The sequence below is a fragment of the Vulpes vulpes genome, chromosome 1, assembly GCF_048418805.1.
Source record: "Vulpes vulpes isolate BD-2025 chromosome 1, VulVul3, whole genome shotgun sequence".
Taxonomy (NCBI): domain Eukaryota; kingdom Metazoa; phylum Chordata; class Mammalia; order Carnivora; family Canidae; genus Vulpes; species Vulpes vulpes.
The window spans coordinates 93,472,202-93,487,156 of record NC_132780.1 but is presented as its reverse complement, the minus strand read 5'-3'; the positions used below and the strand labels follow the sequence as shown (position 1 = coordinate 93,487,156).

At 34.6% G+C, this 14,955-nt stretch overlaps 1 protein-coding gene and 1 pseudogene across 16 annotated transcripts in view; both read right to left on the bottom strand.

Moving 5' to 3' along the window:
- The window catches only part of AHI1 (Abelson helper integration site 1), a 198,298-nt gene that overhangs the window by 139,863 nt on the left and 43,480 nt on the right, over positions 1–14,955 (bottom strand). For all 16 annotated transcript variants that reach the window (XR_011994336.1, XR_003234906.2, XR_011994335.1 and 13 more), the window contains exons 13-17: positions 14,500–14,623; positions 9,205–9,434; positions 6,811–6,917; positions 3,534–3,652; positions 565–695 (exon numbers count right to left, since the gene is read on the bottom strand). Coding sequence is in view for 13 of the 16 variants with exons in the window: in XM_025997872.2 (XP_025853657.1) it covers positions 565–695; positions 3,534–3,652; positions 6,811–6,917; positions 9,205–9,434; positions 14,500–14,623 (711 nt within the window). In the remaining 3 variants the exon portion in view is untranslated. The remainder of the gene's footprint in view (positions 1–564; positions 696–3,533; positions 3,653–6,810; positions 6,918–9,204; positions 9,435–14,499; positions 14,624–14,955) is intronic.
- LOC112919459 (small ribosomal subunit protein eS12-like) lies at positions 4,075–4,643 on the bottom strand (annotated as a pseudogene).

The following is a 14,955-nucleotide window of genomic DNA, read 5'->3' as shown; positions in this document are numbered from 1 at the left end:
TTTCTAATAAAAAAATATATTACAGCTGTTTAGCTGTTTGTATACCCACTTACATTCCAAGTTCAGCTTATAAGTATTTTGTATTACAATCTTGATTAAGAACTTCTCTTAATACAGCATAGGGAATATAGTCAATAATACTGAAATAACTTTGTATAGTGACACATGGTAACTACACTTATTATTGTGAGCATTTCGTAATGTATATAACTGTTGAATCTTTATGTTCCTTGTACACCTGAAACTAATAACACATGTCAACCACAATGAAAAATACTTCTCATAAGATTGACAATATCTCATTATAACACAAGGATAGAATAAGCCTTGAATTATAATGTGAAATTCTAAATCCATGAAGATATCAAAGCAATAAAGGCCAAAGTTAATATAAATTTAGACGACAGCAGAGTCCCATTATCAGCTTTCCCATTTTGAAAAACATAACTGAGAACCTGAAATCAGAATTTCCTTGAAAATTATTCCACAAAATGGTAGTTTCCACACCTCTTCAAAAACAAAAGCAATCCAAAAAAATTTTTTTAAGATCAATGAAATATTTACCTGTTTCTGGGTTCCAAACATATACTATACCATCCTCACTTCCAGCAAAGAGAAAAGTCCCACATGGCGTCAAAGTACTATGAATTTTTTCCCGGTAATTTGCTGCACCTACAAATTTCCTTGCTGCTAATCTACAAACAAAAAAGATTTCACAAATGTAACCTTACTCACTGAAAAGACTGAAAAAAAAAAACCTTCTCTTTTAAAAACTTTTTTTTTTAATACTTCTTTTGCATTTAACAATTTTTTGAGAATCTGTTAGTGGGAGACATTCTACAATGATGCAGAATAATGAAGAGGGAGTCCCAGAGCTCAGGGAGTTTATAATTTAGCAGGAGAGAGAAAGAATGCATTAATATAAAACAGAAATTGGATGCAGGAAGTGTCACAAAAGAACAAAATGAGTACTCTGGAGATTTGGATGAAAGTGATTATTTCTAGCTGTGAAGAGGGAGCTTCCTTTATAGAAGTGGTATTTGAGTTGGTTACTTAAAACTGTACAAAACTGGGATCCCTGGGTGGCGCAGCGGTTTGGCGCCTGCCTTTGGCCCAGGGCATGATCCTGGAGACCCGAGATCGAATCCCACATCAGGCTCCCGGTGCATGGAGCCTGCTTCTCCCTCCGCCTGTGTCTCTGCCTCTCTCTCTCTTTCTGTGACTATCATAAAAAAAAAAAAAAAAAAAAAAAAAAAAAAATTAAAAAAAAATGTACAAAACTGTTATATTCTATTTTTCCCATGTGATAAATTTTTAAAATCACACAACGAGTAGTTGGATTCTTACAGGAATATTACACAAAAATATTATTAAATCATCTATTAAATATGGTATATAACCTTCTAGACTTTTTCATTTGTGAATAATAGCTAACATTATTTTAGTGCTCACTATGTGCCAGGTAAGCACTATTATCATCCTTGGTTTACAGAGAGGTCATTACACACAGTGTCCCAACATATGCTTTTTCTTTTTTTTAACAATAAATCATAATAATGGCCTTCTGTGTCAGGAAATACTGATTATGATTATGCATTCGTTTAGTAGGTATATTTTATCACACTCTAAACATTCCTTAAGAAATCATCTACTATGGGACAACACTTAGGATATCTGTAGCTTTCCCCTACCATGAACATGAGTTCCATGAACAATCTTGTGTATATATATTTTTTCACTGTTTTATAACTATTTTCACATAAATTCCCAGACCTCAGGTTACTGGCTCAAATATTTCTGGAGTCCTTGCTATATGGTATAATGTTTTAAGTACTTTACATGTGTAAACTAATTTATTCCCCACAAAACCCTTATGAATATGGTTTATTATTTCTCCCATTTGAGTGAGGAGAAAAGAGAGGCACAGAATAATGGTTAATCAGTTGGTCAGGGATGAAAAAGGCAGTATTTGACTCTAAGCAGTTTGCCTCCAAAGCTCAAGCAGGATTCTAAACTGAATACTGTACACTACTTAAAAAGAGAATAACCAAATTCTTTAGGCCTAGCCTTCTCCTTCTAAACTTGGCACTAATCCATTTCTAAAAAATTATCTCTCAGCACTCCTTATCAAGAAATTAATGCTCCTACAGACTTACTCACCCTGCCTTGAACACAACTTCTATTATCCTACCTTGGAATTTTATTCCAGGATCTTCATATTTCCCACCCTCCTGATAACACTTCTGTCTTACCTAAATTCTATCCATCCTTTCAGATTGAGCTCAAAGGCCAGCCTCTCCATAGAGCCTTTAACAGAAGACTATAGAATAGCCATCATCACCTTTACCTGTTGCCATGAGAGATATAATCCTTTTATGAAATATTTACAGTCATTAAAATAATACATATCAAGTACTTGCTATCTTCCAAGCGTGACATGGGTATTATGTATAAAAGAAGAATAAACAGATTCCAGTCTTAGAAGATCTCACAATTTAGCCTAATTAAATGTCTTGTGTTATTCTGGAGGCAGTATAACTAGATTATAAACTCCTGATGAACTGCTCTGAATTCTCCAATTGCACTGATGCCTATATCCTAAACAGCTCTGCATAAACAATGAAGTCCTTACCAGTTAGCCCTACAAGTAAATTGTGGAATAAACCAGTATAGATCACATTTTCCTTTCTAAACACAATAATGAAATCTAATAAAACTAGAGTTCTCATTTGTTTTATTGGTACACTTAACACCAAAACAAAAGCATAGAAGACCATGCTGTTTTTTTTCAGAACTCTGCTTCTGCTTTTTATATTTAGGAAATTTCCTTTTTTAATTTAGAAATAAAACAAAATAAGAAAAACAAGGATATATTGATCAAAAACCATCTCATTCTGTTACGATATTATATCGTAGTACTATGCTATACCATTATCATAGAGATAAAAGATATTCTAAGGCAAAAGTTCTTTTTTTTAAATTGTAACAACAGGGCAGCCTGGGTGGCTCAGCGGTTTAGTGCCTGCCTTTGGCCCGGGGCGTGATCCTAGAGTTCCAGGATCAAGTCAGGCTCCCTGCATGGAGCCTGCTTCTCCTTCTGCCTGTCTCTCTCTCTCTCTCTCTCTCTCTCTCTCTCTCTCTCTCTGTGTGTGTGTGTGTGTGTGTGTGTCTATCATGAATAAATAAAATCTTAAAAAAAAAAAGATTTAAATTGTAACAACAAAAAGCAACTGACTATATTTCAGCTCCAGAACTATTCACATTTTGAGCCAGAAAATTCTTTGTGGAGGGACTGTCTTATAAACTGTAGAATACTTAGCAGTATCTCTGGTCTCTATCCACTATATACTATCTGATCTCTATCCACTAAATACTAACATTCAAAAATGCCTTTAGACATTGTTAGACGTCTTCTGAGAGGACAAACTGTCTACTTGAGAACCACAGCTTCATTTTATACGTATGAATGAACTCATTTCTTATTCTATGAGTCAGTCAGTATTGACCCTGTCAATACTGAAATATATACTTACATTCGGAGATCCATAATTCTCAAAGTACTGTCTTTGGTATGGATTAACAATCGTTTTCCATTGGGATGAACCTCCAGATAACTTATGGGAATCCCCTTAAACTCACTCTCTTTAATTTCCTAAAATGATTTAAAAAGATTATAAAAATATTATCACTTTACAGATTGTCTAATATAAAGCCCCTTTTGGAGTACAAAACTAATTTAAGGAAGTCATTTTTTATCGTAATTTAAAGTATTTTTTTACATTGTTAGCAAAAGGAATTCCAGTAACTTCACTTACAGGTTGAAAATACAGCTGACAGTATGTCTTTTTTGATTGCTATGTAATACCACATTTAATTAGCATTTCTGTAATGTACTCCCAAATAAGCACTTCATAAAACACAACTTCTAACTTTGTATTTTCTTGCTTACCATCATATAAGAAAGCTGCTAATCTTTATGACTTCAAAAGTTAGTAGAGAATTGACTTTTAAGTTCTATTTCAGTCTAAGATTATATCTTCGTGCATTTATCCCCGTGTTGTCCTAAAAAAGGTATGGCATCTTACTGACATATTATTCTGAGACCATGTAATTTAGATCGTAATTTTAGGGAATTTTTTATTTATTTATTTATTTTTTTAAGCAACAAGAATCATTTCTTGTATCTGAAGTATTCTGTGATGACATCCTTGGTCTGAGACTCTTTGCCATAGTCCTTAACCACCACACAACTGCAACCAACGACTTCATGGAGTTTTCCCCCCTCTGTCAGTTTCACAGAGGTCTACCCATTCATTCCCTTAGTTTCTTGTTGTCATCAACCTTAATTAGGTTGATTTGGTGTTCAGCACAAAGAGCCTCCACCAACTTGACCTACAGAGGCTCATCAGAGTTGGATGCAAGCACACCTAAGATGGGTCTGGCACTTGACTAAGGCTTTGGCAGCTTTGCGAATCCACTGTGCGAGGCCATGGTGGACAAGGGTGGTCTTCAGCACCTCCTGTCAAGTAGCATTAATGACCACTACAGCTCCAGCAGCAATGCGTTCCTTGGCCATGGTGGAGGGTACAGGTGGAGCCGAATCTTTAGTGCACCTGAGCCTCCAGGATTTTTTTTTTTTTATAATTATTTATTTATTTATAATTATTTAAGAAGATGCCTGACTTAGGATGTCAAGAAAGACCTATGTACTGAAGGAAAACCTGCCTGGATGAGCCTCACATAGCAAAAATTACTAAAGGTCCTTTTTGTGTGGATTACTAGGAAAAAAGGAAAAAAACTCATAAATACAAAACTGTTTAGACTAAAGTCCAGAGAGTCAGAAGAAAGTCTGCTTTAACCCTCAGGCAGAATAGTGAATTCTTTTCCTTTGATGACCTGTTAGCATGCTTTGTCTCTTTCTCTGAGAGGATGTTCCTCCCCTTCAGAGGTAGTTTGGCACCAGCAGAGGTGGAGAACAAATTGCCATGATCCGAGTATCAACAGCTGAGCCCAGGCTGCAAAGCTGTCAGAGACCAACGCCTGCTGTTAGCTGCTTTTCTAAAGTTACAGGAAAAAAAAGCACTGACAGTACACATGGGGTAACGTTATAGTGACTGAACTACAACAGTCTGGGGATGCGATGCACTGCTGGAGGTCTGAGCAACACACAAATGCAAAAGTGCAAAATCCAAACACAAAACTGTCTAAAAAGTGTTGGTCATGAAATTGACAAAAGTGCCAGCAAATTTAGCATTTGTAGTATCTGTTAGTGACTTCCCTTTACTTTTATCATAATCACACTCAAACAAAAAACAAAAAGCCTTAGTTTTGAAGTCCATGTCCTGTGGGGGCCATAGCACATGGACAGGTCATTTTAAGGGACAGATGAGTATAATTTAGCATTTCTCACGCTGCCGGCTGAAGAGAAGAACTAGGTAAGAAATCACAGTCTACAGTTTGTCCTAGGGCATTAGCTCCTAAAAGAGACTCCAGCTCATTTCCTAACTTTTTATTTTGGACTGTCTCAAGTAACCACCAGGCGGCAGACTTTGAAGATAAGTTTGCCTTTTAGTTACTATATTGAGGTAAGGAAACAAATGATTTTTAACACAAATAGTAGAATCTGCACTGTACACTCAAATTAGTGGAAAAGGTGCCTTTGGAGTCTTGCCAATCCCTCAGGTATATAAGTAATTAGAAAGTTCTTTTCAGGGGATCCCTGGGTGGCTCAGTGGTTTAAAGCCTGCCTTTGGCCCAGGGCGTGATCCTGGAGTCCCAGATCGAGTCCCGGATCGAGTCCCAGATCAGGCTCCCCACACTGGGCTCCCTTCTCCCCCTGTCTGTGTCTCTGCCTCTTTCTCTCTGTCTGTCTCTTTCTCTCTCTCTGTTTCTCATGAATAAATAAATAAAATCTTAAAAAAAAAAAAAAAAAGAAAGTTCTTTTCAAAGTGTGTGAAACTAGGCTACAACATGAATCCTAAGCCATCAATCCTTAATCTGACAGACTAGATAAAAAGGACTAAAAATAGAACAGTTTTTAAAATAGAGCTGACAGATTCAACTAAAGTTTGTATAGATCCTTTATCACTTACGGTGTCTTTTTCTCAAACGAGGACAACTGTTACAAGAACAAAGGTACAGCATATAAGACAGAAACTATATCAACTTACATAAAACAAACTCAGGTTTAATAATTCACTTTGTGTTTTTAGTTAAAAAATACTGAATATGCACCAATAAAATTGCTTAATATACCCAGCCTTAAAAACCCTCTACACCAAAAATGAGAGATCATTCATTCCTGCCTACTTAGTACAATTCAAATGTAAAGAATTATTGTGAATAAATGATAGACCGACTCATGATTACATAAATGTGAAAGACAGCACTGTTAACAAAACATTGAGCACACTGGTTTTAGAGTAATGTTATGGGGTCAAAAAATAAAAAAAGAACATGAATAGCAGAAAATACAAGGTATTACTTACAGATGGTAATATAACATATTCCTCATTTTAGCATAATTCCAGCAATGGATCACTGAATGTCATATCACAAATTACGGTTCAAAAATAAGAAAGTTAAGTTTGGCCAAAATGAAAATTTTCTCTAAGTTGCTGTGTCATCAATTAGCTATCAGGAAGACTACATAATTAATCAATGATAATTGACTTTGCTGGGGCTGAGAAAAACTTCATTTTTTTTGAGAGGAGAGAAATAATGTCCTGATGTCTTATTTCTAAAGTCATTAGGTTCAATTTTTTTCTAATTTCTTTAATTAATTCCCAAATATGAAATATGATTTTATACCTTATTTACACTCCAGTGGCGCACTGAATGTTTCACATCATTAACTTTGACATAGGTATTCCAAACAACAATCACCCCTGTGCAATCTCCTGAATACATGTGATGACCTATTAAAAAAAAAAAAAATTACTCACGAATACTACTCACGAATACTACACATAGGTAGAAAAAAGTAATATGAAATTGGGAAAACACATCCTAGTATAACAAAGAATCAGAGTGCTCTTAAATGATATTTTAGTAAAAAAAAAAAAAAAAGGAAAAAAAAAGAAAAGAAAAGCACAAAAAACCCAATACAACTAGTAATCAAATTCCAATTATCTTAAATGAATTCTTCACTCTTTTGAATTACTTTTGATGACTTATTTCCCTTTGTCACTTATGTGAATTTGAATACAAAAAGAAACGAGCATCTCACTACATTTGTAAATGGTTCAAATTCTAAAGCCAAAAAAAAAAAAAAAAAAAAACAAATTCTAAAGCCAAACAAATAATTTGAATTATTCAGTACATATCTTTATTTCCCACCTTTATTAACCTACATAATCTGTTTTATACTCCTGAAAAAACACCTATATCCTAATATATACTGTTAGCAAAATACCTGATACTAGTAGAAAGTTAATAAACGATCAGGGAATGAATAAAATGATAAATAACAGATGTTCCAATTTAACATAAATTCTTAGTCAAACCATTTTATAGTAGAATGGGACCTCAGAGAGCATCAAATTCAACTTTATACCCACTCATGAATATCTTCCACACCATCTTGAACAGATGGTTGTTCAGTAACTGTGAACTTAGTAATTTACAAAGCAGCTAGTCAACTAATGAACTACCCTATATACTAGAATGTTCTAATTCTGAACAACAGATATCTGTCTTCAGTGGCTTTGGTCCCATCTCTACCTACTGGAGCAAAATAGACTGATTATTTTTTTGTTTCACATTTGGGTATCTTAGTCAAATATTTGAAGAAATTCATCCCTCTTTTTCTATTTGAGCTATTTTTACCAAGACAAAGTTTGCACACCTTTCTCTTCTTGGTTGACTTTTCCTTTTCTGACTTCTTAACATGCTTGTAGTAAACTGAATATATTAGCAGTGCTGTCATTTTTATCTGGACCCTATCCTAATTTATTATAGTTCTAGTCTACCTATCAGTGTCTGAAATAAAGTAAAGGTGACTATATACCATTCTCATAAGGGTCTGTGGGGAATAAGTTAGCTTACACATGTACTTAAAACATCACAGCACACAGCAAGGACTCCAGAAATATGCGACTCAGCAACCTCCAGTCTGAGAACTTATGCTAAGAAAATAATCATAGGGATGCTTGGGTGGCTCAATGGTTGAATGTCTGCCTTTGGCTCAGGGCGTGGGCTCTCTGCGGGGAGCCTGCCTCTCCCTCAGCCTATGTCTCTGGCTCTTTCTTTGTGTCTCTCACGAATAAATAAATAAATCTTTAAAAAAAAAAAAAGAGAATAGAATCATAAACAGTGCAACAAAGCTTTGTATATATAGAAAGCTGTACATACAGCTTTTATATATACTTTTTTGTGTATTTTATTCACAGAAATCATGTTCATGGTAGGAGAAAGCTGGAAACATTCTAGGTATTGCCAATAATAGAACATTTCTTAAGATGCAATCAGACAACTATATAACATGTACCTGTTAACTGTTACCTGAATGCAAGGTGCCCAGCACACAGTGCCCTCAGTACATAGTATAAATACAGGTTTCCCCTGCTATCTATCTAATATTCTTTTGGCATTTCCCCCCCTTCATCATTTTAACCTTTTAACTCAAAAGCCACTTAAAAGAAACCTACTGGAAAAGAAAAGAAAAAGAAAGAAAAGAAAGGAAAGAAAAGAAAAGAAACTTACTGAGGGGATAATCATCAATCCAATGAAATATACTTATAAAATTTGGTATCTGACTGGTCGTTACAGCAAAGATTAGTTGAATCTAAACGTTTAAGAATTTAATGACTTTAATGATTTTTTAAAGAAAGATTTTATTTAATTTCTTTGAGAGAGCATGCACAGTGGGGAGGAGAAGGAGAGGAACAAGCAGACTCCATGCTGAGCGCAGAGTCCAATGTGGGCTCAATCTCATGACCCTAAGATCATGACCTTGAGCCGAAATCAAGATTCAGGTGCTTAACCTACTGAGCCACACAGGCATCCCAGAATTTAATGATTTTAAAATTACAAACAAAATGCCCTCACTGCTAAATCTGTGCCCGTGTTTACAGTATGATCCACAAATACACGTAAATCTAAATATGTACAATCAAAACACACAAAATCCCTTCAAGCTTAGAAAAATTCTTAGTGAACAAAATATTTTTAAAAATTCTTCATTTGGAATATGTTCTGACATACCTTCAATATCAAAGCAGAGAGAGTTGATGAAACTCCTGTGTGTGTCAAACTGTCGGATCAATACAGCAGGATTCTCTCTCATATCAACCTTCCATATCCGTATCACAGAATCATAGCATCCAGTAACCACCAGTTCTTTGACCGCAGGATGGAATTTGGCCGTGTAAACAAAAGAGGGATGAGGTAAAACTCTGAATGTATTGCTATTATTTATTTCATTTTTCCATATCCTAGAAAAGGATAGAAAGTTATATATTGCTTCTGAAAGGCAGAAGTTTCTAAAACTTTCTCTAAAGACCAGCACAAAAAAAAAAAAAACAAAAAACAAAAACCAGCACAGCCAGTGGAACTGAAGTAAGCAATGACAATAACCAATGGTAAACTAAATTTCGTAATAATAAAAAATAATGTGATCAAATATTTGATGGCTGGAGTTCTGTACATTTTGACAAAGCTATTTCTTAGTTATTATCAAGTATAATGGTTAATTTGTCTACTAATTTTAATCTATACTGTAAAATGAAAAATTGTATTTGGATATATATTTTTAAAAACCTGTTTTTGACATTGATTAAATATACATTGAATAGTTTGGTAAAACACTGCATTTAGTACATTACATACAAAAAATAAAATATAGGAAGAACTTTATTCTCTGCTTAGGTTGTATATATTGCTTTTGCAAAATGCTCACTAGTAGAGGTTTAGAGAATAAGATAATCTATTAACTTTTTATTTGTAATTTCCAAGCTTAGATAATGATCACAATCTCAAAGTCTTGAAAGCTATACTGAAATTACTATATGATACCTGAATAAAATAAGATTGAATTAATTATAATATTTTGATAATCATATAAGATTGGTAAGATTGATTAATTATAACATTTTGATATAATTTGATAATATTTTGATAATTATATTTTGATAAATCTAAATATGTACAAGCATAACACACAAAATCCCACCAGATAGAAAACAGACTATATTACAGACTTGCATTAAACACTCAATTTATGCTCAATAGTTTTACTATCTCTTCCTCTAAATAATGGATAATTTTTAAAAAAGTAATATTACTGTCATTGCTACAGTCCTTACAAAAGAGTAAACCCTAGGAGTTAAAACTGTTATGTTACTCTGCATCTCTAGTCAGTGCATAAAAATAGGCAAAATTTAGTAACAGAAAGGTATTAAATGAGTGTGAAACACTAGATTTTAAACAGTTTGTTTAAATTATTAAAATTAGAAAATATATTAATTTTTAATAGGGGGATTTTGAGTTAATTCTTTTAATCACAACCTAAGAACTAAAGCAAATTAAGTCCTTTTCAAAATTATTGATGAAAGAAAAAAATACAGTTGCCATTTAAGAATAACATTCTATGAGTTTTCTCAGCAGCTGCTTCAAATACAGGATCTGATCTTCAATTACTAAGAATCCAAACTAATAATGAAGGAAGTGAAAGAACATATTTTCAAGTGAAAATAAAGCACGTGTGTCACTGCATAAACACTTTTACCATAGTAATACTTTGAATATATGCTACATGAAATACAGTACTTATTGAAAGAACAAAATCACTAATTTGTAATGAAGATTGTTAGAAGAGTTTTAAAAAATTAAAAATAATAAAAAGAATATAGTTTAAAAGATTGTTAAAATTTCAGTTGCTTGCTTAAAAATCTTAGTATTATTATTTGATATAATATACAATAGGCAAGAACCATTGGGAATTACTCAGGAGACACTACTAACACTTAACGAGGAAGACAGAAGATCTGGCCAGAAGCCCATGCTTCTGCCACTTGGAGCATTAGCAACTCTAATTCTTTTCCTCTAATTTTAGCTTATTCAAAATCTTTTCTTTACCTCTTTCAAAATCTCACTCTTTTTGGTTCTAGCCGCAATGTTTCTTCCTTCACTTAGTTAATCCTATACAAATAAATACTTTTATGATACAAAGAGCCCTCAAAAAGTATCAATCTCAAAGACACATAAAGAGGTATATTTTACTACAATATAGTATATGCTATGTGGAAAAATCCAAGAGATTTTAAGAAATGGTTAAAACTGAGCTGGGTTTTAAATGATGACTACGAGCCCACAATGGCTCACAAAAGGCACTTAAATGTTTGCTGAGTGACTGCCTTAAGCAGGAAGCCCAGGAAAAGGGCATTTAAGTACAGGAAGAGGAGGCATGGAGAGATACCAAAGAGGGTAAAATGCTAAGGGCATTTAAAAAGATTGTGTGGGTGAGGCTGAGGGTATATGGCAAGTACACAGGAGACGGATGTAGGGTCAATGAGAAACATGCCTATTATGCCATGCTAAGGAACTAGAACATTTTCAAAAGGGTGATGGGAATCAAAGACTTTTGAAAACCAGGGCAGTATGAAAGATGGTTGTGGAAAGCTGGAGGAACAAGAGGCTGAACAGTGGGAAAGGTCAGTACCAACAGTTTAACCAAAAGGCAGATAGCAAGTGTCTGAATGAAGGTAACAGCTGTGAAGATAGAAAGTGTGACAGAATGGGGAGCCTTTTAGGAGGGCAAAGTGATAGACTGTGGTATTGCTTGGATATGGGAAGTTATGGTGGAAACAAAAAAGAAATAAGTGCTACTCTGAGTTCCTGCCTCAGGAGAAAGGGTGGAGGTTATGAAAAAAAAAAAAAAAAGAAAGAAAGAAAAACCTATAAGAGGACTAAAAAAGGAAAGCAAAGTTTGGCGATATTAGGAAGTCTGGGTTTGGATCTGGGGTGCTACCAGCAGTCCAGAGAGAAGTGTGTAACAGAAAGTGAAACTCCGAAAAAAAGTGGGCATTAGAAGTCAGCTCATATAAGTGAGATTCAAAGCTGGGGAAGAGGAGAGAGACCAAGATGAGCACAGCAAACCAGGGAAGATGATCAAGTAGGAAGATTCTGGGAATAAACATCTATAGAGAACAGGCAGAGGAAGAGGAACAAGAGACAGGGAACAAGAACTGGCCAGGCTCATAAAAGGCAAAAAGAAGAGGCTGCTGATAAAACTATTAATTTAAAATCTTTTAAAACGGATCAACAATTAATTACTGTAGTGAAAGCAAACAGGATAAGGACCAACACTGGCCACCAGGTGTGAGAGTCAGCAAGAAACTGCTGAGCTCTTAAAGAAGGTTGCTCTAGCAAGGTAGGAGTGAAAGCCAGACTCACTGGGTTGAGCTAAAGATCATGTGTGTAGAACATTACTGATGGTGTAGAAAGAAAAATAATGTGATAGTATGAAAACCAGGAAGAACTGAGAAAAAGATTTCTTAAGGAGATTTGAGCACATTTTTAATAAGAGAGGACAAAATCAACAGAGAGAAAGATATAGAAGAGACAAGAGGGGTATAGGAAGCAGAATCGTAGATTGAAGGACTGAGATTAAAAGCACATGTCAAAGAGTGGCCGGAAAGGTGTCTTTACCCATACATCTTTGTTAGGAGCCACAGAGATAAAGCTGGGTACATTTATAGATACTGAGTGGGAAAGCAGAGGGAGATACAGGAAGTTCATATCTCGTTTAATTTCACTGTAAGTTGAAGGTAGTCAGCTAGTGAAAGTGGGAATACGTAACTCCACGTAGGGAACTCCAAGTGCTGTAAGGATGTGCTACCAGAAGAAGGGGAAAAGATATCTAAATAAAGATAAGGAAAAAGCTTGCTCAGCTGTGATGGGAGCTCAGGTGATTTCAAGACTTAAAAATCCACAGTCAGGCCTTTGCAAGGTTATGCACTATTCTCTAGTACAACCCTGCATCAGATAGAATGGCTATGCTGAGAGAACAAACAGACCAGAGGCCCTGGAGGATGCTGTTAGGGGGACTAACAGCAGGTGCCCAGCTACAGAGGGAAGGAAATCAAGTCTCACCAGTTACTATCTTCTGCATTTAAACAGAAACAAAACAGTGATGACAACATCTTAATCCATTAGACATTTTATATTAAAAAGGAAGCTGATAAGATTCACAGAGGGGACCAAAGCACTAGAAGCGTCTGTTAAAAAGTGTGTTTAAAAAGCCAGAAGCAGAAATACAGAAGAGTGAAGTCAGAGGGTATCCAGAACTACTCTAAATGTCAGCTTCCCGGTGTACAGAGATAACAAATATTTATGTGTATCCACTCACATTTGTTGGAATCAAATTAAATTACATATATAATATAAAGCATCTTGAAAAATCACCTAATAATATATGCAAGGTAGAACAAGCAGCTAAAACAATGTCAAGGAAATTTACAAGGTAGCTTTTAAAAATTTTATTATGATACTTAATAAAAGTTGGAAGGGGTTAAATTACTTTATGACTGACATTCTGAAAAATGCAAATATTGACAATCTATAAAACTCCTAAAGCACAAGGTACATATTCACTTACACTTACAGGTATCCCCTGCTTCTCGAAAGTTTGCATTACACCACTTTGTTTTTTTACCTAAGACCTACATTAGTACCTGTTTTCACTAACCAAAAAAACCTGAAGAGAATTTCTTCTTTAATGAGAAAAAGGAGAAAGCAAGAAAAAAAAAAAAGGGTCCAGCAGTTGTTTTGCAGTGAGTCCTTACAAAGGCAGTACACATCCCCAGCAGTGAGAGTGGCACTGCCATGCTCTTCCCCAGGTACTACACTCAGCACCTCAACTTCAAGCTCTCATAGCTCTAAACTCTGTGAGCATTTGTGCTCTATCTCAATTTATTTTGTGCACCCCTAGCAAGATGTGTCCTACAGTATCAAAAACTCCAAAGGAGGTTATTTTTTGGGTCTGGGAACACTTAAAAAAATTTCCAAATCAATTAATAGTTAATTACTACTTCACTTTATGCCATTTCATCTTAGGAAAGGTTTCATAGGAATGCTGTACTTCTGTATAGCAGAGGAAACCTTTACTTGCCCCATACCAAGCACTGTGCATCACTGTGGCCTGGTCCTTGCACACAGCAGTGAAGAAAGAATCCCTACCATTTAGAGCTTATATTCTAAGAAAAATATCAATTGTTTATATTATGTCAAACAGTGTACAGTATTAAACAATGTACATAATGTTCATTTAAGGACATGGAGAACTAGAAGCATCCCATATTACATAAATAAAATATATTTAATAAAAACATCGTCAGGAAAAAGTTTTCTACTACTAGTAATTAGTCTGTATGACAGTTCCTCGATAAGCAAAATATTATTGAAGCATAAGAATAGTTGTATCACTTTATATTCTCTTTGTTTTCCTTGATGGCAAACAACATACAACATATACAAAAAGTACTTCTTAAGTATACTAACCTGGCAGTGCCATCAGATGATGCAGTAAGGATATAACGATCATCATTTGACCAGCAAAGATCATAAATGATATTGAGGTGGCCACACAATTCTCTCATGAAACGCCCAGAAGGAATTTCATATACTAATGAAAATATTCAAAAATTAGTGGGTTTCTAGACAGAGTCCTTAATCCAGTAATAGACAAAAACACAGCTTATAATAATTTGCATACAAAGCAAGCATTAAGATTATCACCAAAGATATTTTCAGCATAAAAATGTCAAAGTCTACTTAAAAATAGTGTTTATTTTCTCAAATACAAGAATTTACACATATAAAATTTTACAATATGCTACAATTATTCTCATCTCTTCAAAGCAACTTTCCTAATAATTGCCGACAATTTATTAATCAAATAATAAACCACATTAAAATTGCAATTTACTTCAAAGATTCTATATTTGGGCTTTCATG